General features: G+C 39.5%; 1 protein-coding gene across 2 annotated transcripts in view; it reads right to left on the reverse strand.

Annotated features, from left to right (window-relative positions):
• EPHB1 (EPH receptor B1) overlaps window positions 1–26,284 on the reverse strand; it is a 1,597,777-nt gene that overhangs the window by 1,013,204 nt on the left and 558,289 nt on the right. For both annotated transcript variants that reach the window (XM_044070446.1, XM_044070447.1), the window contains exon 3: window positions 16,255–16,939. In XM_044070446.1, coding sequence (XP_043926381.1) covers window positions 16,255–16,939 — 685 coding nt within the window. The remainder of the gene's footprint in view (window positions 1–16,254; window positions 16,940–26,284) is intronic.

Genomic DNA, 26,284 nt, shown 5'->3' on the forward strand with positions numbered 1-26,284 from the left:
TTTAAAACTTTTAAACGAAAGTGCTTACATATATTTGTGGGGGGTTTTTGGCGTTTTTAAAGTTCGTTTTGTGGCTGTACAAGTTTTATTTCGTTATTAAATTGGATTTATTCATCTGGCTGGTGGCTTTTCGTTTACATTGGTACATTACTATGCTAAAGGTGTTTACCTGACAAATACAAGGTACAGGGTTTGGTCCCCACCTTGGGGAAATTGGATGGGCTTAAAATGGCCCAGAATGGCATCTTGTCTATAAAATTCCTGAAAGTTATAACCCATTTGCCATGCATCTGAAGTACATAATGCACATCATTACTTATGGATTGCTTATTTTGCAAGTGCAAGGAATAAGCATGGCAAGAAGAGGCAGATATTTAATTTGTCTGCAGTGAATATTATAGGCAGATTACACCACATTCTTCATGCAGGCAGACAGCTAATTACAACTCGCTCTACTTCACTCTACTTCTGTAACACAACGGTCACTGCATGTCAGTCAAAGTGAAATTCCCAAAGCAGCTATCATCATCGTCATCATCATCATCATCGTCATCATCATCATCGTCATCATCGTCATCATCATCATCATCATCATCATCATCATTTTTCAATCCCTGTCCTCGGCAAGTCTCCAACACATCTTGCGGGAGTCCCAGAAATGTACACACTGATATAATTCCTTCAGTATATCCTAGGTCTCCCCTGGAGCCCTTCTGTTGGGTATGTCTAGCATACCTATCCAGCTGCAGACATTGAAAAGATGGACAAAGAATCTTGACAAGTAGATACCTCTGAAAAAAAATCTGGGCAGTTAATTTGCATAGTTTTGCATACCTGCTGGACAAACTCCTCCCCATCCCAATAAGACTACAAGATATCACAGTATAAAAACACAAGTCTGAAAAGTTCAAAAAACAGAAATGACAACATAATGCAAAATCTAAGCAGGGCAAAATAAATCAAAGGGGTGAAAAACGAATTATTTGGAAAGGCTTTCGCAATTATACTTAATTTTTGTAGGTTAATTAGAGTTAATTTCTAAATTATCTATATAGCTATGCAATGTCTGATTCAGTTCTTGAAAGTTTGCCCTTGAAAAACATATAATGGGAGAGAAAACAGTACATAGATAACGTATTACTAAAAATAAAAATCACTGAGAAAAATTGACAGACGTATTAGACAAACATCTGAAGAACTCTGAATCAGCTTTCCATGAACTAAGAAAATGTTGGTAATAACTTCATCAGAAATAAAATTGATACATTTGCATGAAGTAGAAAAGATCAATATGGGACCAGGATATGGCTATCAAGCTTCCTGCAGGTCATTAGATCATAAAAGCTTGCCATTGGAACCCATGAACCTAAATTAGACCCCAGAGTTGCCATTGCTCAATACTGGGGCAATGCCTCAAGTCTTAATCTCTCACATTAACATGTCAGAACAACTTCATATGGTATACATCTTAGTTCAGATGTAGAAAACTGCTGCATTACCCAACTATTAATTTTGTTTGTGATGGATATGTTTTGCAAATGACAATACAAGTTGGTCATATCAGATTTTGTCTTCCTGTCTGACAGTAACATGCTAGGTCACTCTGCACTAGCTCTGCCTGCACATCAAAATACATGGAGCGCTGTAGTCATAGCTTATCTTTCAGACTTCTTTCTTGGTGGTTCAACCTATCAGGAGTCTCTAGCCTTTTGCTGACTTATCCTCTGCACTTCTCTCCAATCAGGTTAACACCCCCAGCTACAGTAATGCTGCTGTCAGTGTGCTAGTCTTGTACTTGTTGTAACCCACCTGTCTGCACATGATAATTTGCATGAGGGATTGTTAGATTTTGTAAAATGACAATATAAAAACATAACCCACTACATTATTTTGCCTGCTGCTGTGCTCCTCTTAAAAGTCTTCAACAAGCAACAACATTAGTAAAACCTGCAATCACGTGTTTTTCTTCAGTGCTTTCTGAACTGCTGTTCCCTATCCTTACACCTTCCATGAGAGGCATAAATTTTACTATTTCTTAACTTAGAAATCCATTAAACATTCAGCATAGTTTACCCCAGTACCTTAATACTCTCAGTATGTGCATACATTATGTGCGTTACTAGTTAATTCCACTTGCCAACCCTTATATAACTCTAACTGCACAATACAGTACCTACTTACTATTAACTCTAACTACACAATACGGTACCTACTTACTATTAAAAATGAAAATATTATTAGTGATAATCTCATATACTTTTATCTTAAAATAAAAGTTATGGATACATTTAATGTGGTAAGCAGTTAAGATCTATAGCTGGCCATTTTCAAAACTGTTGTTTAAGCATTTCTTTATTTTCTTTCTGGATGCTAAACAGTTAAAAAAATCAGCATCTCTCTTAATGATTATTTTTCCTAGCAATATGCAAAGATTTACTACGTTTGTGTTTTCAGCAGGGAAGTCATTCCATATATGTTATGTAGTAGATTTACCAGTTCACACTGTCTGCTTCCAGATATGAAGTATAAACTATTAGGTGCTAAAGAAAGATCTGCATGAAATGAACAAATGCATAAAAAGACAAACTGTATTGTTGCTAGTAATCAATACCTCAAATTAACTGGCCATACCCACATGGGAACAGTTCTAGAGAAGCAAACACACTAATCCCATTCATAAAGTGCGTCTCAGGAGCCAATATGGTTTATAGAAGTAAGAAAAACTAAATCTAGATGGTACTTTTCAAACTATCACATATGTTTTGGTTCCTTCTCCAGAAGTGTTGTGACAATCCATGCTCTCAGACACAATTCCATTGTCAAGACTTATTCCACATCAGTTCACTGTTCTCATATCTAACACTGCACCAGACATGATTTATTCCACATCAGTTCACTATTCTGCCATCAAACGCTGCACCAGAACACATCATCTTGACTTTTGAGTTCTGAGCCCACATAGTGTACATGGGTCAACACCATCCCCTAAATCCATGGAGTCAGCCCCGGTAACCATGTTCTGAGTAAGGTTCTCATGAAGAACAGTCTGGATCATTGTTTCTCTGGCCTCTCCTCACAGACAAATTTGCCAGTGATAACACTATGTGCAGCATAAAACTCCAGACCACATAGCTCTAAGAATATAAAGAGTACTAAACCTGTTTTATCATGACAGGGTCATGATCACATGGAGGGATTCTAGAAACTTTATTGAAAAATGCTATCTCCAACATGTGAAACATCACTTTTAAACCACACAGTTTTCAGCAAAGTCATTTTCAGTGATTTGGCACTCAGGCAGTATCAATAACATGGCTAAATAAATATGGTGCAGATCATACAGATGTCTATGACATCTCAGAACCACCTGCATACTAACTGACCGGGAAGGCAAAATATACTTCTGCCTGAATAGACCATCCATTTCATTTGTCAGAGTCCATCTGTTGGATAGGAAACTTCCATTGGCTGCAGTCATTTCTGGTGTGTCATTCATGAGGTCTGGTGGAATTAGATGGTTCTCCTTCAGCTGCTCAATGTCCATTTGCTTAAGTTTAGTATAAGATTGAGATGGTTCTTCCTTATTTATGTATTTTATCCTCTTTCTGCAGGTCCCAAAGACTTCAGAGTGAGAAGAACAAAGTAAGAAGGGTGTGGATAGTGCAGGAGACTTGATCCCTCCAAAAATGTTTGCTTTAGTGCATGATTGGTTTGATTGATTTAAGTTACTTGTCCCTTCCCTGTTCATAGGCAGTATGTGCATTTGTGGAAATGATTTTGAGGTGGTAGAACAAAGCAATAAACTTTGTGAAGTTGCAGTTCAAGTTATTACAAGGGAAGCAATTAAGGGATCAGAACCAGCAGATTTACCCTTGGATGGAGCTGGATGTCTACCCATTGAGGTGGCATTTATTAGGTTGCAACACAAAGGCTTCTGATGCTGCCTGGGATCTGAATCTTAAAATCACACTCACCATGAGGTGACCAGGACAAGGTTCATCATTCTCTGAATTTTGCATGAATATGGAATCAAAATGAATTGAGGAAAAATGCACAGGAATCTCAACTGCCACTAGGAGAAGATTACATCCTCTGCTAAATCCTTCCTATCTTACTCGGAGCAAAATAGTGAAGAAATGCATTACCCAGCTGGCAAAATTGTTGCTCTCCCTGGTGTGCTGCTCCTAGGAGACCCTGATCAATCCTTCCTTCCTAGTGTTCAGCTCCTGTACAGGACAAGAAAAGCAGCTCAGAATCTGTCAACACATTCACGTGTCTAGGAATGTGAAAGACTGAATGCCTTATGTACAACATAATGGCCCATTGCCAAAATCTCTACAAAATGGGTATGATCATGTGCCCCCCATCATGTTTAACTACCACATGATGGACTAAATATTCAAATGAGCCAGGAGATTCTATGGAATCAACTTGATTTCCGAGATCATCATGGCTTAAGGGACTGTTTGCAACTCTACTTAGTTTTATATGGACCTCCCTTTCTGGGTGGGAGTTGCTCCTTCCTTAAGGTGCTGCCATCAACCTTTACTGAAGTATTAGTCATCAACACGTGATGGATCTATCTGGAGGAAGGAAAAACATACTCTGAGAGTGGTGAGAAAGTTCAGCAGTCAATTACCCAGCAACAACGTGCAATAATATAAGCAGGTCTGGTACTTTTCAATCTCCTGATTCCTTCCCCAGCAGTCATGTGACATTCCATACTCTCAGACACAATTCCTCTGTCAGGTTTATTCTTCCTCAGGACATTGTTGTCCTGTCTAATGTTGTAACAGAACACATTACCTTGGCCTATTGCAACAGAACACATCATCTTAACATATTGTGGCAGAACACATCACCTTGGCTTATTGTAACAGAACACATCACCTTGGTCTATTGTAAGAGAACACATCACCATGACCTTTTGGAAGAGAACACATCACCTTGGCCTATTATAACAGAACACATCACCATGACCTATTGTAACAGAACACATCACCTTGGTCTATTGCAACAGAACACATCACCATGACCTATTGGAAGAGAACACATCACCTCAGCCTATTATAACAGAACACATCATTATGACCTATAGTAACAGAACACATCACCTTGGTCTATTGTAACAGAACTCCTCATCTTGACCTATTGTAACAGAACATATTGCCTTGACCTATTGTGACAGAACACATCACCATGACCTGCTGCAGCTACTGACACTTCATATTTCACTACAACACCTTATCCACACATATGCAGCAGACAACAAGAAGGTTGTAGCTGCTATCAATTCCAAAAGCCAAGGGATAGTCTAGCCATGGACCTTATAACGTGTTATCATCCAGGTGATGAATGTGATGATATTCTGGAATCCCACTGGGCAGGAATAACTAAGACTTAAGAGCGTCCATCTTCATGATAAGAAGCTGATAACCAATTTGAAAACATTGAGTCAGCACAATGAATTTATTTCACTTATGTCACTTTTGTCATTTGCCTTCTGTCTGATGTATCATGGGGGGGGGGGGTGAATGGAACTGATGGCAAAAGGACAAGCAAATTTGGAAGGTGTCCATCACATGTGGATTGAACCCCAATAAGCAGAGTGGAAGGGCTGTGGCAGCAGCAAATAAAATGCCACAGTGTACTCTCAGGAGGGACAAACTCCAGAAACTAAATTATTATATTTCACCTGGCCCTGGTCAGTCCATACTTTGAGTGTACTAAAAAAGGGACATCAGAAGTGTGCCCAAAGCAAAGTAATCAGAAGGATGTGTATGAAGTAGGATGAGTACATGACTAAAGCCTAGGTTACTAGAGCTTTTATCAATGGAGGCCAGAACAAATAGAGAGAAAGTACAGTTTTGTACCTACCATAAATGTAGATGTTCGAGTGTATACCCTGCTGCAGTCATCACACTTGGGTTATCCTGTTGTCAGGCGGTCCCGCAGTCGGCCCGAATTCCAAAGTCTTGGTCCGGCGTTGGTTGCTGTCACTTCTTCCCTGACGTCAGTGCACCAGGGGTATATAAGAGGCATCCGACTCCATTTTCTTCAGTTTTTCTTGCCCCAGATGTCAGGTGCCCCCCCAAAAGGTGATCAGTAGATAGTACCAATAATAAAAGTTTAGCAGAAGCAAAACATCCCTCCAGCTATAAGCAAATACACCACAAAGGTTGTATCAGATTTTAAGGTATTGAAAAGGTTTCAGTTTGGTCAGAGGGGATGGAGGGAGGGTAACCTGGACTGCAGCAGGGTATACACTCGAACATCTACATTTATGGTAGGTACAAAACTGTACTATGTTCATCGTGTTACCTTGCTGCAGTCATCACACTTGGGTTGAATCCCAAAGCTAAGGATGGGAGGTGGAGTCAAACAGGGTTAGAGGAGGCTAGAAGGCCCTGCAAAACTGCAGTGGCGAAGCCAGCTCTAGACTTAGAGTAAAGTGGTAAGTGATAGTGTTTGGTGAAGGTGTGTACTGAACTCCAAGTTGCAGCTTCCAGAATATCCTTGGTTGGCACCCCCCTGAGGAAGGCTGTAGATGTAGCTGCTGCCCTGGTGGAGTGGGGCCTTATGCTAGCAGGAACTGGTTTTCCATGATGGGTGTAGCAAAAACGTATGCAATGTCCTATCCATTTGGAAATGGTCTGTTTTGAGATAGCCTTTCCTTGTGATGCTGTAGCATAGGATACAAAAAGCTGGTCAGATTTGCTGAAAACCTTAGTTTTATCCAAGTAGTAACGTAGTTGCCTGTGAATGTCCAAGGAGTGCAGGAGTCTTTCTCCTTTGTTCTGTGGATTTGGGAAGAAGGTGGGTAAATGGATGGTTTGATTTAGAGCCACACTGGATACCACCTTTGGCATAAAGGAGGGGTTAGTTCGTAGAGAAACTCTGTCTTGATGGAAAATGAGGAAAGGCTCTACCGCCATTAGTGCCTGTAGCTCTGAGACTCTTCTGGCTGAAGTAATTGCTAGCAGCAGGCAGTCTTCCATGATATAAACTTTAAATCAGCTGAGAAAGCTGGCTCAAAAAGTGGCAGCGTAAGTTTTTCCAGAACAAAGTTGAGGTCCCAAGTTGGTGTTGGTGCTGTCCTGGGAGGCCTAATGTTTTTGGCCCCTCTGAGGTACTGCCTTAGAAGTGGATGTGAAAATAAGGGAGGATCCGTGTTGTAGTGAGCTGAAATAGCTGAGGTGTGGATTTTAATAGATGAAAAAGAAAGTCCTTTGTGTAACATCTAAGTTAAATATTGTAGAATCTGAGGTATGTCCAGCTCAAGGGTATTTTGGCCTTTAGCTTGGTTCCAGGCGCAAAATCTTTTCCATTTGTCTGAGTAGGCTTTCCTGGTGCTGGGCCTTCTGGCCTCCAGAATGACATCCATAACAGCTTGTGAAAGAGGAGCTGGCTGGTTGCTTAGGTGATTTGCCATGCAGCCAAATTTAAGGTTTTGAGCTGGCTGTGTACAATCTGACTGTCTTGCTGTGTGAGCAGATGAGGAATTTGTGGTAAAATCCATGGTGGGCCATGGGCCATGTTCCTTAGTAGTGGGTACCAGTGCTGGCGTGGCCAGTCTGGGGCAATGAGTATCATTCGGGGTCTCCCCATCCTGACTTTCAGCAGCACCTTTGTGAGAAGGGGCAATGGAGGAAAGGCATATACTATTTAGCATTTTCCAACTGAATGAGAGTGCGTTCACTTTCCAAGCTTGATGGTGAAATGTCCTGGTGCAAAATTTTGATAGCTGATAGTTTTGGGGGTTGGCAAACAGGTCTATGTCTGGGCACCTCCATTTTTGAGTTATCATTGCAAATACTTGTGGATCCAGTTTCCACTCATGGGGATCCATGATGTTCCTGCTTAGGTCGTCTGCCAATGTGTTCTTTTTTCCAGCAGGAATTGAGCTTGTAATTGAACTTGGTAAGCCAGTGCTGTGTTCCACAAGGTCATTGCTTGCCTGCATAGAGGGTAGGAGTGTGTACCCCCTTGCTTGTTTATGTACCACATTACTGTGGTGTTGTCTGTCCTTATTATAAGCTGTCCTGGATGTAAGAGGTCCTTGAAGGCGGTCAGAGCATTCTGTACAGCTAGCATTTCTTTTTGATTGATGTGCAGATTTCTTTGATCTGCAGTCCATATGCCTTGAACGCACTGTCCTGCCATGTGTGCCCCCCAGGCATAGCCCGATGCATCTGTTGTCATAGTTTGCCTGGCTGGGGGTAAGGTGAAAGGCTGACCCTTGTTGAGGTGACATGCCTGTGACCACCATAGAAACTCCTGTTGAAGGCAGGGAATGAGAGGTATCATTGTTTCCAAGCTGTGGCTGTGTTGAGTCCATACGCTTTTCAGGTACCATTGTAATTTCCTCATATGCAGTTTTGCAAATGGTATTAGTAGTATGCAAGATGCCATGAAGCCCAAGGCCTGCAGAATTGTTCTTGCAGGGAGTTGGGACTTTGTTGCCAATATTTTGAAGTATTGAGTTAGTTGTAGTTGTTTGTCTGGCGTCAGATAAGCCATCTGGGCCGTTGTATTCAAGCTGGCACCCAGGAATGTCATATTTTGTGAGGGCACTAGTTTTGATTTCTTTTCGTTTACTGTGTACCCTAGGCAACTTAGAAGGTGTTTTACAAAAGCCAGATGTTGCAAGAGAATGTCCTTGCTTTCTGCTTGGATGAGGCAGTCGTCCAGGTATGGGTATATTTGAATTCCTCTTTGTCTGCAGTATGCAATTACTGGTGCCAGGCATTTTGTGAAGACTCTGGGCGCAGTAGATAAGCCAAAGGGCAGTGCAGAGAATTGGTAATGGGTTGAACCTGCAATGAAACGGAGGTATCTTCTGCAATTTTGTCTGATAGGGACATGCAGGTATGCCTCCTTGAGGTCCAACGTTACTAACCAAGCTTTCTTGCCCAACATGGGAAGAAGCTGCTGTAGTGCTAGCATCTTGAATTTGGGTACTTGCGAGTAGGTGTTTAGAATCGAAAGGTCCAGAATAGGTCTCCAAGCATTGTCCTTTCTGGGGACTAGAAAGAGCCTTGAGTAAAATCCTTGGCCTTGCTCCTGTGTAGGTACCAGTTGAATGGCTCTCATGTCCATGAGAGCTGTAATTTGTTTTTGTGCCTCTGCCCACTGATTTTGTGGCAGGTTTGGCATTCCTTTTATCATTGGCAAGGTGTGGAAATGGAATCTGTATCCTTGTGAGATAATGTCTAGGACCCATTTGTCCTTTGTGATGATGCACCAGTTGTCTGCAAAAAGAGCTAATTTTCCTCCCAAGGGAGCTGCCAAGAGAGCTTTGCTTGGCAGTTTGAGGTTTAAGTCATTGTGTTTGTCTTCTAGTAGTTTGGGACTCTCCTCCCTTCTGTGTTGCAGAGCCCCATTGGCGAGGTTTGTAAGGGATTTGTGCTTGACCTCTGCCCCTTGGGCGTCTGTATTTACCCCTCTGTGGTCTGTCAGAAGCTGGAAAAGACCAATTTTTTGTTGGCCAATTTCTGCTGAAGCATGGGGGTTGTACTTGTAAGAAATCTTTGACCGTCTGCATAGATTTTGCCTTATCCTCCATTTTCTTTAAAACCTCTTCTGCTTTAACTCCAAATAAGACATCCTGCTCTAAGGGTGCATCTAGTAACTTTGATGTAACATGATCAGGCAGAGTTTGTTCCTTTAACCAAGCATGCCTTTGTATAACAGACCCAGTAACAGCTGCTCTACAGGAAGCTTCCAAGGAATCAAATCCACATTGCAACGTATGTTTGCCCACCTGTTCAGCTGCATTCAACAGATCCTGCATTTCCTTGAATTCAGACTGTTGTGGTGTGTGCTCATCTTTTGTTTTATTTAAGACATTAGGAATTGCTGGTATTTCAGCATGTGAAATTGACAATTTAGTGATCTCATAGCTAGAGTAGCTGAGGTGTAAACCTTCTTGCCCCACCTATCCAGTGCTCTGGAGTCCCTTTCAGAGGGTACAGGATTTTTAGCCATAGAAGCCCTAGCCCCTTTGGGATCCTGGGAGATTGTCTCTGGGTCAGCAACAGGGCTTTTGTAAAGGAATTTGTGTGAGTCAGGCACTCTATAATATCTGTCTGGTTTGGCTGGAGCAGGAGGAAGAGAATCTGGATTGAGACTAGATTCTAAGTAAACATCATCCACAATGTCTAAAACTGGAGGGATAGCAAGTGGTCTGTGCTGGGGGAGTAAAAGAAACTCTTGGAGCCTTTTCTTTGAATCAGAGTAGTCCTGACCTTCCCAGTGGAAATGTTCCCTCATGGTATGTAAGGTTTCCTCAAAGGAATAGTCTTCAGGGGGAGAAGCTGAGGGAATGGAATCTTCAGCATCAGAATCTTCATAAGGGGGAAAGGAGTAATCCTGTTCCTCAGAGGAGCCTGGGGAAATAGCCACTTGATCCTCCTCTTGTCTAGGCCTTTTGTCTGGGGAGGGGTTGGGAACCCCTGATTAAAGAAATCAAATCTTCAGACATTTTAAGCATCTGTTTCTTAGGCAGGGGGCCTAGAACTGTAGACTGATGTGCAGTCTTTTTTGGTTTTAGAGGAGTCTTAAGCTTAGCATAAGATTTTATGGTAAGAGTAGTTGGTCGGAAGACACCTTCTGTAACCAAAGGTGTTTCCACAGCACCGGCTTCTCCTTCTGCAATGTTGTCGGTAGGGCCTAAAGAAAATGGCTGCATCAGCCTAGAACTCTCTGCTTGAAAATCCAAAGTGGTCTGGGGTTGCAATTCTGCGGACGCCAGGGGCTGCGTAGGTACCTCACTGAAAACCGGAGAACCGGCGACCAGCCCAGCTGAGGCCTCGGAGTCTGGCTTGGATCTAGGCTGCCTGTCTTTACCTTTGCGTTTTTTATGCACGCCTGTAGTTGGTTGCTCTGACGGCATAGTGTAATTAAATTTCCTACCGAAGTAGTGTCGTGCGAAATCAAAGCGTCGCTTTATAGTTCGCTTATTGAACCTAGCACAAAACCGACAACCAGTGACATCATTGTCTGGGCCTAGGCAGGGTATACAATAAGAATGGAAGTCCTTATGAGGTATTTGCTTCCCACAAGAAATGCAATTGTTAACTTTTTCTGACATCGGACTGAGGCAAGAAAAGGTTCCCCAATGGGGTACTTAACTTTGAAGACTTCGGACTGAAATTCGATTCGAAAATCTCAGGTGTCGGCCGACCGGTACTTGCGAACTGCTTCTGCTTTGGGCACCGCGCAGCAAGAAAGACTGAAGAAAATGGTGTCGGATGCCTCTTATATACCCCTGGCGCACTGACGTCAGGGAAGAAGCGACAGCAACCGACGCCGGACCAAGACTTTGGAATTCGGGCCAACTCCAGGACTGCCTGATGACAGGATAACCCAAGTGTGATGACTGGAGCAGGGTAACACGATGAACATCAAGCCATGTGCACAAGATCCTTTGTAGAAGACCTGAAGTAACCATTCTGAGGTGAGTGAATGGAAGGAGGATGAGAGATAAGAAGTACACTGTAAGGACCAGCTGCTCCCTGCATCTGTGAAGGTTCTTATTTCAGAGAGGAATATTGACCCATGGAATGGACTACTAGAATGGATGCCAGAACAGGAATTTATTGAGAAGTTAAACAGGGCTTTGCACAGGTGCTGAAAGAGTAGTGTGGAGGCTAGGGATGGTGGGGAAGCAGACTGCCAAATGTACTTAAATGGTCTCTAAGTAGAGTTGTGTCTGTCTCTGTCTGATGTCCCTGTGCTCTGAATATTCTTAAATCTAGCTCTTCTTTCTGACAATAAAAGATTTGTTTTTAGAAAAGGGTGTGCAAATAATTCTCCTAGTAGAAAAGAAGTCTGCACATTTATGGCATCCCTCAAAACATATTTATTTTATAAGTTTGTCTATGACTGTTTTCACTTGGTTTTCCTTTATCAGTTTTATCTAATGAACATCATGACTAGTCTAAAGTATGATGTACTAGTGATTAAAACACACAAGTGTCAGTGAAACTACAACTTTCAAATTCATTGTTTCACTATAAAAATGTAACCCACACAGTTTGTTAAATATACGAACTCTGAGATTGTATATAAAGAAATACACTCTTTGAGATATCTCACACAATCTGTGAAATAAATATACAAATTATAATTTTGCTATATCGTAAAAATGTCAATTCTTTAAAATATTCAACACAGTCTGTTAATTAAATATACACATTTCAAGATTACTGTATTGTTAAAAAATCTAGTGAATTATTTTAGATATTTCACACAGCTCATTAATTCAAACATAATTTTATCTTAACAAAGGGAAAGATGCTACAATCTCAGTTTTTAACTACAAAACAAAACCAATTATACATCAGAGTGTTGATCATAAATGACTTGCAGATAGGCTTTGTTATCTTTCTACATCTCTTGGAAAAAGAAATCTGGACAAAACCTAAAATAATTGGGGGACAAAGGCCCCAAAACAGGGACTAATGTTAAATATTGCTTTTATAAACGCATAAAGTTGTTAGAATAACAGAATGTATGTTAGCATGCTTTTTCTGAAAGATATGAAGTCTATAACTCAAATGTTTGTAATTATTTAGTGACTTCAGTCCTTGGTGATTTTCCAGAAAACCACAAACTGTATGAGGAACCGATGAAACATAAGAGGCAAAAATCTGGACATTTGAGAAGTACGAACCCTTCATGTTCAGACAACATTATTTCTATGGAACCACTTTGACTACATCTACATCACTTGAAGTTGCGTAAACAAAAGCCAGTAGAATGAAAGTACTTATGCTTCAACATGCAGGCTGTCACTTAAGTTAAAAAAGAACTGCGCTGTTAGCAAGTAGGATACTTCTTGGAGCTGCTGAATTGCCCATGGTTAAGCAGCTAATGCGTTAGTACAATGTGGGCAAAGTAGTAGGTATAGGGGGTGCTGGAGGACAGAGCACCCTTGCAAAAATGCTGGTTGACTTTTTTCTGTGGATTGCATGATTTGCATATTATTCATGTTTCAGTTTTCTATTTCTATGGTTCAGTTTTGTTCTTTTTTTTCATTCTCAGTAGCTCCCAGTAGTTTTGTTTAAGAATGAATAGATGCAAAATCATGAGTTTTGTGAGATTGAAACATATGTGGTTATATATTTATCTCTGATTGCATTGCGGTTCCTTTTACAACAACACAATGTTTAAAAGAATATGCTTATCAAAATATAATTTACCAACATCAAATTCAGAAGCAACAATGAATCCTAAGGACAAGCAAAACAGTGTTCACAAAAGTTATATTACTGTTTTATCTGACTCCTAAGATCTTGTTATTTAGCTTATGGACAATTTAGGCCACATGAACAAATTCCAGAGAACAAGAGTTTGAAACAGACCATGAAAGTTAATGAAAATCATGCAATGCCAATCAGCCTTCCAGTAGGGATATCTCATTGTTAATTTATTTATGTTTGTTAAATGGACAGCTGTAATGATCTAAGAACCCTTTTAATTCAAGACACAGGGCCAGCAGGCAGACAAAATTATTCAAAAGTAAATTATATCATGCAGTGGTGAGGACAAATGCTGCAAAGTGTCAACTATAGTAAGAATGTAGACTCAACAGCACTGCAGGTTAATTACAACTTCAATACATATAAAATTATGCTGCAGTAAAAATATGTTTACTTAAAAGTGAGTGTACATATTAGCAAAGATAGCAAGTTACCAAATAAAGAAATATGAAATAACCATTTGAAAACATTATGCAAAGTATATTAACAATTGTAAGCTGATTAACTGGTACAGATGTCTAACCATGACCTTGGTAGCAAATGCATTTATTAGTTTATATTACATTTTCTCTGAGATACTTTCTGAAGTGGATGAAATAATGAATGATTACAGTGTCCAGCTAGCAGGGGTTATTTTAGGAAAAATATAGTTCATCTGTTGCTAGTAAATGTGGGTCTGTGTGTAGCAGGGTGGTTTCATGGGTATGTAAGGAATTAAAAGATGTTTTAGACTGAAGGTTATTTCTTAAAGGGTGGCAAGTTGTGTTTGTTACAGAGCATTACTTGCTGAAATGCTGAATACTTTAAGTGCCAGACACAGTGGACAAGGTAGCAAATCCTGACAGGTACCAGTTTCCAACAATAAAACTTATAGTCCCATGTGACAAGGAAGAGCTTAATGTTTGTGAAATATGAAATGTTAAAAACACAACCATTTGAAAAAAAACTGCTGCAAATTTCAAACTAACCTAACAGCATGATGGCAATACAAAACTGACCTCAAGGCACCTCAGTTTAACTTAGACAGACACGTGAAATTGGAGGCAGAACAAATTGATAAAAATATGTAAAATAAAGATACAACTCACTAAACTAGGAAAGTCTTCAAACATTATCAGTATGGTAAAACAATGCAACACAAGTAGCCATCTTAAATTTAATACCGTACATGTTTCATTTCAAAGATATGTAATTGCTGAAATATGACTGACGTTTTCCGAATCTCATCAAGATACATTTCCCCATGACCTCTTATATAATCCAAACAGTTTTTTAAAAAAAGTTGGATTAGTATTTAAATATTTATAGTTTCATCTTGAGCACCAGGCATTTTGCATCACTCAGTCAAAAATGGCTGCTGCACTTGTGACATGACTGCATGGCAGCATGAAGCTATGCACACTAGGTGACTGTGCAAACCATAAAAAACACAACTGCATAGTGTCCTGGTCCAAGTGTTTGACCCTGAAGCTTTTCCTTCAGGATCAAACCTGCCAGATTACAGATAAATCTCACCATAGTTCTGACCCATTCTAGGGTTGCCACCTTTTCAAATGGCCAAAGTGGGACATTTTCAGTACAAACATCAGATTTTACAGGCCGACACATACCCACGGTTGGTACAAAGGATAGAACTTAGCTATTTTGCCTAAATAAAAGCTTATTCTTGTAGCATTTTAGTTGCTTATTCTGTTTCTTGTAACATTTAGGTATTTTTAACTGTTTTATGCAACTATTACATAAAATATAGGAAATAATTTTGTCCTACAATCTCAGGACATTTGCCATTTTTACATCTTTTTGTCAGGACACAACTGCCCAAAGAGGGACTGTCCCTCGCAAAGTGGGACAGGTTGTAACCCTAACCCATTCAGGACATTATTTCTACAATAAGTCCACCAACCATTAGGTGTTTCCATACCAAAAGGAAAATGTTGCAGGGCATACCAGCCAGCAGTATTCATATATGCTCAAGCACCATCACCTGGTATAAAGTTTCCTAATAAAGATGTTGGTAATCTGACGTCCAGATAATTTAAAGAATATTCTACAGTGGGTACCTCTGTATGACAACATTGGGAAAAATTATTGTGCTAGCATTCCAAAAGAAATACACCAGCTACAAACAAATGTGCATAGATTCTCACGGAGACACTATCTGTCCACCACTGTCTCAAATAACATTTCCTGTAACTTGGGTCTGCTTTTACTGAAATGGAAGATAGTGAAAAAAATAATAATTAAAGATTCTAAAAATCTGAAAGAAAACAAAATCGTTATGGTAATTTCCTTTTTTGGGGCCACTTGCTATATTTGGTAAAAGATTATTTACTCTGACAGAAACCTGGGAAATCAACCTTGTTTTACTTGATGTGTATTACTTTTTATAGACCTTTAAAACTGTTATAGATTGCTCTAGGTAATGTTTTTCATAACAAAATAATTTGTGATGCTTAGTTTTTATAAATTAAAAAAATTATGAAAACTGCTACAAACAGGTGCGCTGGTTTTACTGATCACAGTTCACTTTAATGTGAGTAAGAACAGGAAAATCACACAGTATTGTGGGCAGTCAGCTGCAAACTCTCAGACATATAACTTTTTGCCACCTGTGACTGTTCATTTGTAGAAAGAAGCTATAGTTTTAAATAAGATGATAGTCCCTTATAAAAGCAATCTTACTACAGTGATTCTTATTTTTCGCTAACACTTCCGTAATAACACTTGCTTTTCTTTTCAGTGTGATGCTGAAAAAAGCAATTGGACTTAATGTGCTTCCTCTGCCAAGGAATAAGCCTTGACAAACAATCACAAGTAGCAACAGCTAACAGCCTTGAGAGGCACAACACCATGGCAAACAACGCGTCAGAGCTCATATTTGTTTACAATTCATTCTGTATCCTGTTATACTGAAAGTGATCTACTTACCTGTATTTCCACCCAATAACACCACAATAACTAGGATACAGGCAAATACTGTCAAGCTTACCTTTGCATGCACCTCCATCCTCTGGTTCAAAACCTGTCTTGCAGGTACACTTGCCAATGGGAACCATCCACTCTCCATCACCATTGCAATACAGCTTAATTGGTGTATCCAGCTCCTCAGCGTTTGGTATACACATACCAACTGCAGTCACCAAGGATGTGCTCTCTGCACCAGTCATAGTTTCAGGAAACATGGCATAATTCTGAATAACACTTGGGCACTTTTTATAAAAGACCCTTACTGACAACAGAGACATGCAGGCACCATAGTCTTGGAAGGCCAAGTAAAAACCATTCTTACTGAGTGGACCGAAGCTTCGAATCTCTGTGTTAACCTTCATGAGCCTTCCACCAAAATCTACCTGTGAAAAACTCTCATCTGCTGCTATTGTGTCTACTTTCAGATAGGGGGCCTCAGTCCAAAACGCTGTCCCTTTGGTAGTGGCTATAACAGAATCTGTCTCATAGTAATAAAGGTTGAACGTCTCTTTGCATGAACCAGGGACATTGGGAAGGCTGCTGCAGTCACGAACTGTGAAGCGCATTTCAACATAAATGCGTTTGGCCCCTCGCCTGTTGATGAAGGTGGTGAGAAGCCAGTTGTTCTGATTTGGCTCAAACACATTGCAGACCTGATAAGTGCGAATTGTGTTGAGGTTCTCATCATAACCACTCACCTCTTCCCACTGCAAAGCAAGAAGAAATAAAACAGAAATCAGCAAGCTAAGCTTTAAAAACATTCATTTAATTACTTGTTTCATAGCAAAGAGCAACTATTCTCACTTTATATTTAGCATGCTAAGTATATGGTAAGTTTTGTAGGAATGCCAGTTTTTTTTTTTTTTTTTTTTTTGAGCTCCTCCCAAGCTCGGCCCCAATTTGGATTTTTGAAAGAAAAAAAAGCTGTATCATAAGCTGCTAGTTAAGTTTAACACAGTTAATACTTTGCAAGAGAAACATAGTGGGACATTCAGGTTTCAATTTCAAGTGAAAAAGGTGACATTTTCAAGCATTTTTGGAAATTGTCCCAAAGCACAGCACACTGACTAAAGATAGTGTACAATGAAAACTCACTGTTAGGTATAACAGACTGAATTACATAGTCCAGTTTTGGTTCACAAAGGAATGTGGTACCTTATTTCTGTGGAAACAGGACAGCTTTGTGTTTCAGCAGCAAGATCTCTGCCTCCATGTTCCAAGGTTCAGGCCTGACTTTTGGTCACTGTGTGTCAGAAGGGTGTATACCTCTCATCCCCCTGATGGGGAGAGAGTAAGAAATATCTGTCCAAATTCAGGGAACCCAGTTGTTGCAAATGATGCATATTAATGGATGAGGACTAATCCCCACAATGTATTTGAGCACTTCACTGATTAAACATAGAGACCTAAGCAAAATGTATCCAGAGTGTAATCACCTCAAAAACAAACAAAAAAACTAAATATGAACACTTAAAACACTGCACTGCAACAGAAACTCAGCAACTAGCATTAACAATACAAAACAATACTAACTCAGCTACTTGTAACAAAACAAGATCCTAACATTCCCTTTCCGTAATCCTATAGTCCTTTAATAGGAACTTAAACACCATCCCCATGTAAAATTTCCTTGATTTCCTTCCTCTCCCAAATGCATCAAATACTGCAAGAAAGGTTCTCAGGTTCCCATCACCAATTATGTCAAAGGTACATTTCTAGCAAGGTTTACCTGCCACATTTATAATGATGCATGCAAATTGTACAGATACATTAAATATTGTCAATGTCAGTAATAAATGTTGAATCAATTCTAACTTGTCTTAGATCTCTGGTCACAGGTTCATTTATCTGTTTGCATGTTGAGCAGACAGTTTGAGTCACTTTTGTTCATTCAGCCATGAATACATCACTCCACAAATGCATGTACAGGCTTTATGGGCAATTATTATTTTTTAATCAACAGTATTAAAACAATTCTTGTCTATATTTATATCACTAGAAATGAGTCAGAAGTGCTAATCATGACTTGTTTTCCTCATAAGAAATTACAATATAACTGAATGCTACTCAGTGTACCTTGCTGTCTCAATGACCTTCATTATTATAATAAGCAAAAGGTTCCTCAGTCCTGAACCAACTTTCTCATACCTGTACATTTACAGATTACCTTTCTCCTCTTCTCAAAAGTAAAACAAAAGTTACTAGTGTATCTGTCTGCACACTCACTTTTCACTAGGCAAACTGTCCACGCTACTGCTGGAGGTCTCTTTCACACAAGACAGCAGCTGTAACCAAAACTGCAGAGAACTTGGTTCTGAGTTCACTCAAGTGACTTGACATCAAGAAGAAAATGCAGTCAACTCTCTATCTCGGACTGATACTGTAACTTATTTCCTAGCTCACAACAACACTGCCGAAAAAGGTAATAGACTGTAATCTGACAGTCTTTAATCTGCGCTCTACTCATAAAGTGTCAAAACCAAATATCTACAGTAGCCAGCAATATGTAATGCTGTCATTAACCTTCTAAAAGGAAAAAAAGAAAGATATAGTATCATCTGCCTTTAGGCAGACTATGGACTTGAGGGAGAACAAGCAGATAAGGTCAGATCTGAATGAGATTGCACATTTTACAAAAACCTCATAAGAGCTGTGACATCTAGGGTAGCTGCTGGCAGTCACTGTAGGCACTTTTCCTGTTTACTGAATTTAACATTGTGTGTTACTCTAGTTGTCTGAATACATGAAATATGAGTTAAAGGATGCCACTGAGAAATTATAACAAGGTGGTGTAAAATTGGGAATTGCAGATTGTAAATCAGAATACCGGGGCAGTTAGAGTATTTAACCTGTAAAATGGGAAATCCTAGGAAAACTGGGAACTGGAAGAAAGGGTTGGACATGAGCATGTTCTCCTGTGTGCATGTATTTACTGAGCACTCCAGTTTGTTCTCCCACCTCCAAAAGCATGCTCATTCACTGTCATACTAAACTGCCCAGGTATCTGTGTGTGTGTCTGCAGCTATTTCTTTATATACATATATATATATATATATATATATATATATATAGATAAAGAGAAAGGGAGAGTCCAAAGCTGGTGCATGGAGTGAAAGCAGATGAAGGTGCACATTTAGGAATATACAAACTCTGGAAAAAATAAAAGCAAGAAAAACAGCTGTTTATTTGTGACCAACCATCATGCAGGATAAACTATAGACCAGGTTTCATTCAAAATGCACTTTTTCAATGCATGTGTGCGTGTCTGTGTGTGTGTGTGTGTGTGTGTGTGTATATATATATATATATATATATATATATATATATATATATATGGATTCACTTCAGAAGCTCGAAATACTGAAATCTCGAATTTCAGTATCTCGAGCCCAAAAGTGGAATCCACAAAACAATGAAAACTAAAAACCGCGAAATTCAAAACCTTGAATACCGGAAGTTTTCAATTTCGCAGTTTTACTACACACATACACCATCCACCACACAAACACACACAATCAATCTACTACATGAAAGAAGACGGCAAACCCCCCTGCACCCCCATGTGGGGGGTTGTGCCCCCCACACCCACCCTACTTAAATATGCTCACTCTGAGGTCACACTACATACAAACACACACAAAACACCACCACACAAGCTACTTTCTCTTCGCACACACACACACATCACAGCAACAAAACACACTGACACACACCACAGCCCTACCCAAACCCCTTAACACACACATACACACACACACACACACACACACACACACACACACACACACACACACACACACACACACACACTTACCTGAATACATGACCATAGCGGAACTTTAGAAGCGTGAAATTCAAAACCTCCGGTATTCGAGGTTTTGAATTTTGCGCTTCTAAACTTTCGCTGTTATGTGGATTCGGCTTCTTGGGCTCGAAATACTGAAATCTGAGATTTCAGTATTTCGAGCTTCTGAAAAGAACCCATATATATATATATATATATATATATATATATATATATATATATATATATATATATATATCTAAATGAACCAAAACATGCAAAGCATGACATATGTGGAGCACACTTATACAGCTTCAAAAGAATTACACCAGCACTACGAATACTAAATAACATTTTATTACACCACATGGCTCCTCCTGAAGCCTTCAGCAGACACAGGGTTTCACCAAAGGGCTTTTTCAAAAATTCAGATTCAGAGCTGTCCAGGTTAGTTAGTATAAACACCCTGCTAGACAGTCAAAAGTCTTCTACGCTAAACAGCAGCACTAGAAATATAACAGATTCATTGCTGGAAATCAGCAGTATTTAGTCACTTGTATGTTTCAACAATAAACTAAAATATTAACATACAGGATGATGTTTAAGCAATATACAGTATATTTTGAATTTAGATGTTCTGTGCCACTACGGCTTTGCTTGGACACCCACGTTTTCTTCTTCTTTATTTATTTATTTCTGTAGTAACGTGGCTGCAATAGAAAAGTATGTTCATTTTCATGTTGCTACATGAAACCACTACTGAACTTAGCATGCCTTGTCAAATTCCTTGTTTCTTCCAATCATGATGGTGCTGCTTGGAGACATTTCTTAAACTGGATTCTGTGATTTGCTGTTGCCTAGCAGCTGGGCACTAGCTAATGTCAATCTGCTAGTTATGTTTTCTGAATCTATCCCAAATGTACTACATTAAAAAAAAGAAATATACTGGGTTGCACATATCACCACCAGGATGAACACTGCCTGCTTGTAATAGTACCACTTTAACTTGCATAAACCCTGACATCTTTTCTAATTTTTCTTTTTAGAGGTTTTCATCTCTGTTTTCTTACCTGTTTTTGGGGCCTAATCCTCCAATGCAGTGGAGGTCTCAGTAGATTGACAGTACTACCTAATATGGTTCAGAGTATAACTTTTTTTTCATCATTTTCAGTTTTCCTCCTGCCTGATATGTCCATCCACCTTCTGTCTGAGAGCTCAACTTCAACATTTTTTTTCTTCACTTAGTGGAGAAGTGGGCTAAGCTTCATGAGTGCTGCCATGATTTGAGGGTGTGGAGAATTGTTAGTGCCCTATAGCCCCTCCACTATGTGCTTACCACCAACTATGACTGGCAGGCCTTGATGGACAAAACAGTGTGCCCTGCCACCAGGCCCTAAGAGGCATGTATTAAGCCACCTATACAAACTCCTTCTCTGATGTCTTGCATCCCTGAGTCCCAGCCCTTGCTAGAACTTCACTAAAGAGATGTCAGCACTCCCGCTTCCTCTCAGAATAGGGATGCCCTATCCTCCCTGCCAAATCTGTCAAACAGCTAAGCCATTAATTAAACATAGGTTGCCTTGGTCATAGACTGAGCTTTATCCCTCTACGACACCATAGTGGCATGATTCTGAGTATAACTATGAATACATGAAACACAAAGATCAAAACTATGAATTGTGAAGCTGAAAAATGTTGAAAATGAGTAAAAAATAATCTCAAAATAACTTAATAACATTATACTACATTACATTATGCATGCTTGATGTCAAGAGGAGAGAGGATACCTATTATATTCTGCCCCATTAAATGTACTTAACATTTTACCTCTCCTCTATTATAATTCCCCCTTACCATTTCTTTACCTGTACCAGGTTCTCCTGAAAGTTGCTATGGATTCTTTCCCTCTTAATCACCAATTCCAGTGGTCTCTTCTATTGATATACATCCCTCTACATGTATAAGTACTTTCAAAGATCTAGGGCATAGATAGTCCCTACAAATTGATGACTGTACCCCCCCTACAAACCTCTACTTGCCATGCGACAAAATCATGCTACCCTCATCTCTTCTGGTTTCAGATAAGTACAGCTCTAGTTTTAGTCTTTAGCTATATTTCTGGGTAGCTTTCCTCTGCATTTCCTTTGAGTGACCTCAAATCCTTTTTTTAGTATGGCTTCCAAAGCTGTACATAGTGGTCAAAGTGTGCTGATGAGGGCCCTATATAATAGAAGCATTATATCATTGCTTCCGAGGTCTATTTCCCTGATACATTCCAGCATTCTCTTTGCTGCCGCCACTGTTTTGTCATTCTGTTTGTAGCAGTTCATTTCAGGAGTGATTAACATCCTCAGATCATTTTCCTGTTCTGTTGTTATCAGCTCCAATCTACCAGCTGATACCTGACACCAAGGCTGCTGTGACCTAAATGCAATGCTGCATTCTGTAATGACCCTCAACTGTGACATTATTGCCCACCTGGTTGGCCTTTCCAGATCCTTCCACAGACTCTTACTCCATTCAACACTGCTCTATCCATCTTTGTGTCATCTTTACAATGGTTAGTCCTGTTATCTATTCTAAAAGATATGCTTAGATCAAACATAGTGGGGAGTATTAAACTCAAGATTTTTCCCAGTGGCACTCAGCTAGTCATTTTCCTACTTAGTGTAAGAAACTTCTGTGTGTGCAAGTTTTTTCAGTTCTAATATGTCTAGTTAATCACTATGTACTAAAAATTCAGAAAAAAAATCAGAAAATGGTTTAGAAGTAGCAAACTTAAAAACATCCTAAATCCAAAAAAAAAACGTATTTTGAAATATTAATATTATACAAAATTAAGTCTATACTTCTGTATAATATTAATAATATTTCAAAATAAGTTTTTATTTTTAGATTTAGGACATTTTTAAGTTCTCTACTTCTACTACCATTTAGTGATTTTTTTTGCTTTTTAATATACAGTGATTAAGTAGGCAAACAGGAACTGAAAAACTTTCACACAAACATGTTTCTTACACTATTTTGTTTTGGACCCACCATACATGTATAATGGGTTGTTTGAGACTTAAGGGATACCACAGAGATTGCTTGTTTCAGTTTCCTAATTACTGACACTGTAAGCACTGTGTTCAGCCATTCAGCCATCCAATAATTCAGGTCCACACTCTCTCAACCCAACATTGTTCCTGACAGCCACCAAAGTGGGACGGAGGCAAAAACATAGATGAAGTCGAGGTAGGACATGTCTGCTTCTTCTTTACATTCAAGTTCATTTTAGCCCAGACATAAAGAATGGATCAGGCTTGAATGGCACCTGTTTAAGCTCAGGTATTTATGTTGTTTGCTGAATTGGACGTTTTGTTCACTAGAAATGCATGATTCTCTCTATGACTTTCCACACCTCTGCTATCACACTAAATGACCTGCAGTTCCTTGACTTTTCCAGCATATTCTATGCATAATACCAATTTTCTTGTCACCCAATCATTAGTCCCTTCTGCATTACCCAATAAACTGTTGAGTATCAGTGTCTCCATGTAGATTTTCACCAGATGCTTAAGTTTTCTCACATATCCCAAAGAATTGCCATAGGTGAAACATCAGTCATCTAAATTGCCTATAGGTATGTGTGTGTGTGTGTGTGTGTGTGTGTGTGTGTGTGTGTGTGTGTGTGTGTGTGTGTGTGTGTGTGTGTGTTTGTGTGTGTGTGTGTGTGTTTATGCATGCATATGGGTGTGTGTGTGTATGTATGTGCATATGAATCCCCTGGAAATGGTTAATCTCCATTTCACGATTACTTTCACTGCACATGTGTGTATATGTGTGTGCCCTGCAAATGGTTAATACCCCTCTCAGGATTACTTTCACTGTACAGGCACATGCACGGCTGTGTGTGAGTCTGTGTGTGTGTGTGTGCGTGTGTGTGTGTGTGTGTGTATATGCATGCATATGGGTGTGTGTTTGTGTGTGTGCGTGTGTGTGTGTGCGTGTGTGTGTGTGTGTGTGTGTGTGTGTGTGTGTGTGTGTGTGTGTGTGTGTGTGTGTGTGTGTGTGTGTGTGTGTGTGTGTGTGTGTGTGTGTGTGTGTGTGTGTGTGTGTGTGTGTGTGTGTGTGTGTGTGTGTGTGTGTGTGTGTGTGCGTGTGTGTGTGTGTCCTGCAAATGGCTAATAACCCACTCAGGATTAGTTTCACTGCCTTGCTGGGATAGACTCTGGCTCCCCCACAACCCTATTTCTTTTGTGATTCTTTGAATAATAAATATTCCTGTGTGGATTTTTTTCCCTTTAAATTCTTGTGTTCGGATAAAGTTGGCTTAATAGTATTCTTTACTGGTTAAAAAATTCCTGTGAAACTATATTTGTTTCCTGGAGCATGCCTATTGCAGACAGCCAAACAGGTTTAGCAGCTGTGAGTGCCAGATCCTGTGAAAGAATTACTATTTAAAGAGATTATTTTACCTAAAAAAATACCACTTCATAGGTTCATAGGTTCATAGGTTGGTACTGGGCTATCTGCCCGAAGGCATATATTAGCCCAGCCACGTTGTGCGGTATTCACTTTAGTAGTTCCCTAGACCCTTGTACTAGCAGCTAGTACCCTTGGCCCACAACTGATTGTTAAATATGTGTGGATTTTACTCTCAAAATGAGGCTACTCTTCACACCTGGTTATCTTAGAAGAAGTTAGAGGCCATGATGCAGGCCACTGTCTTCTAAAAAAAAGCACAACAGCAACGGAAAGATGATCCTAAAAATGGATGCCAAACAGCAGTAGACAATTCCAGGAGTGATATAAAGGCACAAAGATGCCTGTGCTGATGAGGAAGCTTCCCATTTCCTGTCTTTGGTGATTACTTACACTCTGTCCCATTGTTTCAGAAGTGGGCAGGCACAGGCATGTTCTCCATGGCCAATAACACTGATCTCATAGTCCTGAACCTGATATGTGTATATATCTATGTTCATAGGTTAGTACTAGGCTAACTGCCCTTGCGAGCCATTGTAAGAATAGCCAATTATTCCTTGTGAGATTCAAGCCCTGCACCTTGTGTTTGTAAGGCAAACACCTTAACCATTAGGCCACCCTCCCAACCTGTATGTGCAACTTTTGATTTTTCGGAAAGTCGGACTGGGTACAAGACTCCATTGCAGTGGAGACCCTGGGAAACTTTGAGGTGTTATACAAAAATGAACACAAATATCAAACCACAGTTATAATTCATGCACAAAAATATTACATTGAAGTACAAAGGACATTTTATATAATATACAAGTATATGAATTAAATCACAATTTTAATACACACCAAATCTATTATTTTACAAGGAATACAATGACTATTTTTATTTTATATTCAAATATACAATGACTGAGAGGTTGATAAGCAGAAATTATGGAGTGTTTAGGTACTGAACTATGAAAAAATATGAGATAAATGTCTAAGTAAAGGTACAAGACTGATTGACTGTGTGCAGTTGTCTAAGTGACAATGACCAGTGGTATTTAAATGGAGAAAAGATAGTGAAATAGTTTGGAGGAATATGCATTTCACAGGAAAGAGAGAGAGAAAAACATAATGAGAAGAAGATGGATGCTGTGGAGGGCTGAGATAGGTTTTAGATGAGGAGAGGGGAAAGATGGGGGTAAGAGGGGGGATTAGTTGAGTGTAAGTGATCATGGTACAACAGAATTTAAAAGAGTATTGAACCTATGCAAGTAGTTGGCATTAAAGCAAACTAAAAAGGATTCAGGTTTTCGTTTAGTGGAGAACTGACTGTTTAAAATCAATATAACATTCCAAATCAATGTACAAAAATACTAAAACAGGCCATGAAACACCTCAGTGATCTCATTCTCTAGCTACCAGTGAGTATGACCAGTGTATACCTTTAGTGCCATTTCTGACACAGACATCTGGTTGCTAGACAGACTAGCATTTGTAATATTTTAGAACATTTATTGAAGATTTTTTGTAACCTGGCAAATCTCTCAGTATGGAATGTCGCTTCTTTCTATGGATTCACAACCAGCAAAACTGAAAAGAGCAGCTTCTATACCCAGAGAATGGACTGCCCCTCTGAAGATGAGGAAGTCAAATTGTCTTATACTTTACAAATGTAGTCCATACTATAGTACAGCAAGAATGACCAGAAAAAACAAAAACATATCTTCAGCTTCTCCTGAAGAGGATGTCTTGTTTTTTGAGATCTTCACTTTAATGTGAGAACATTAAAAATGGGAATTCTATAAAATGTAAGATACCCAAA

The sequence above is a fragment of the Protopterus annectens genome, chromosome 4.part1, assembly GCF_019279795.1.
Source record: "Protopterus annectens isolate FY-2018-M chromosome 4.part1, PAN1.0, whole genome shotgun sequence".
Classification (NCBI taxonomy): domain Eukaryota; kingdom Metazoa; phylum Chordata; order Ceratodontiformes; family Protopteridae; genus Protopterus; species Protopterus annectens.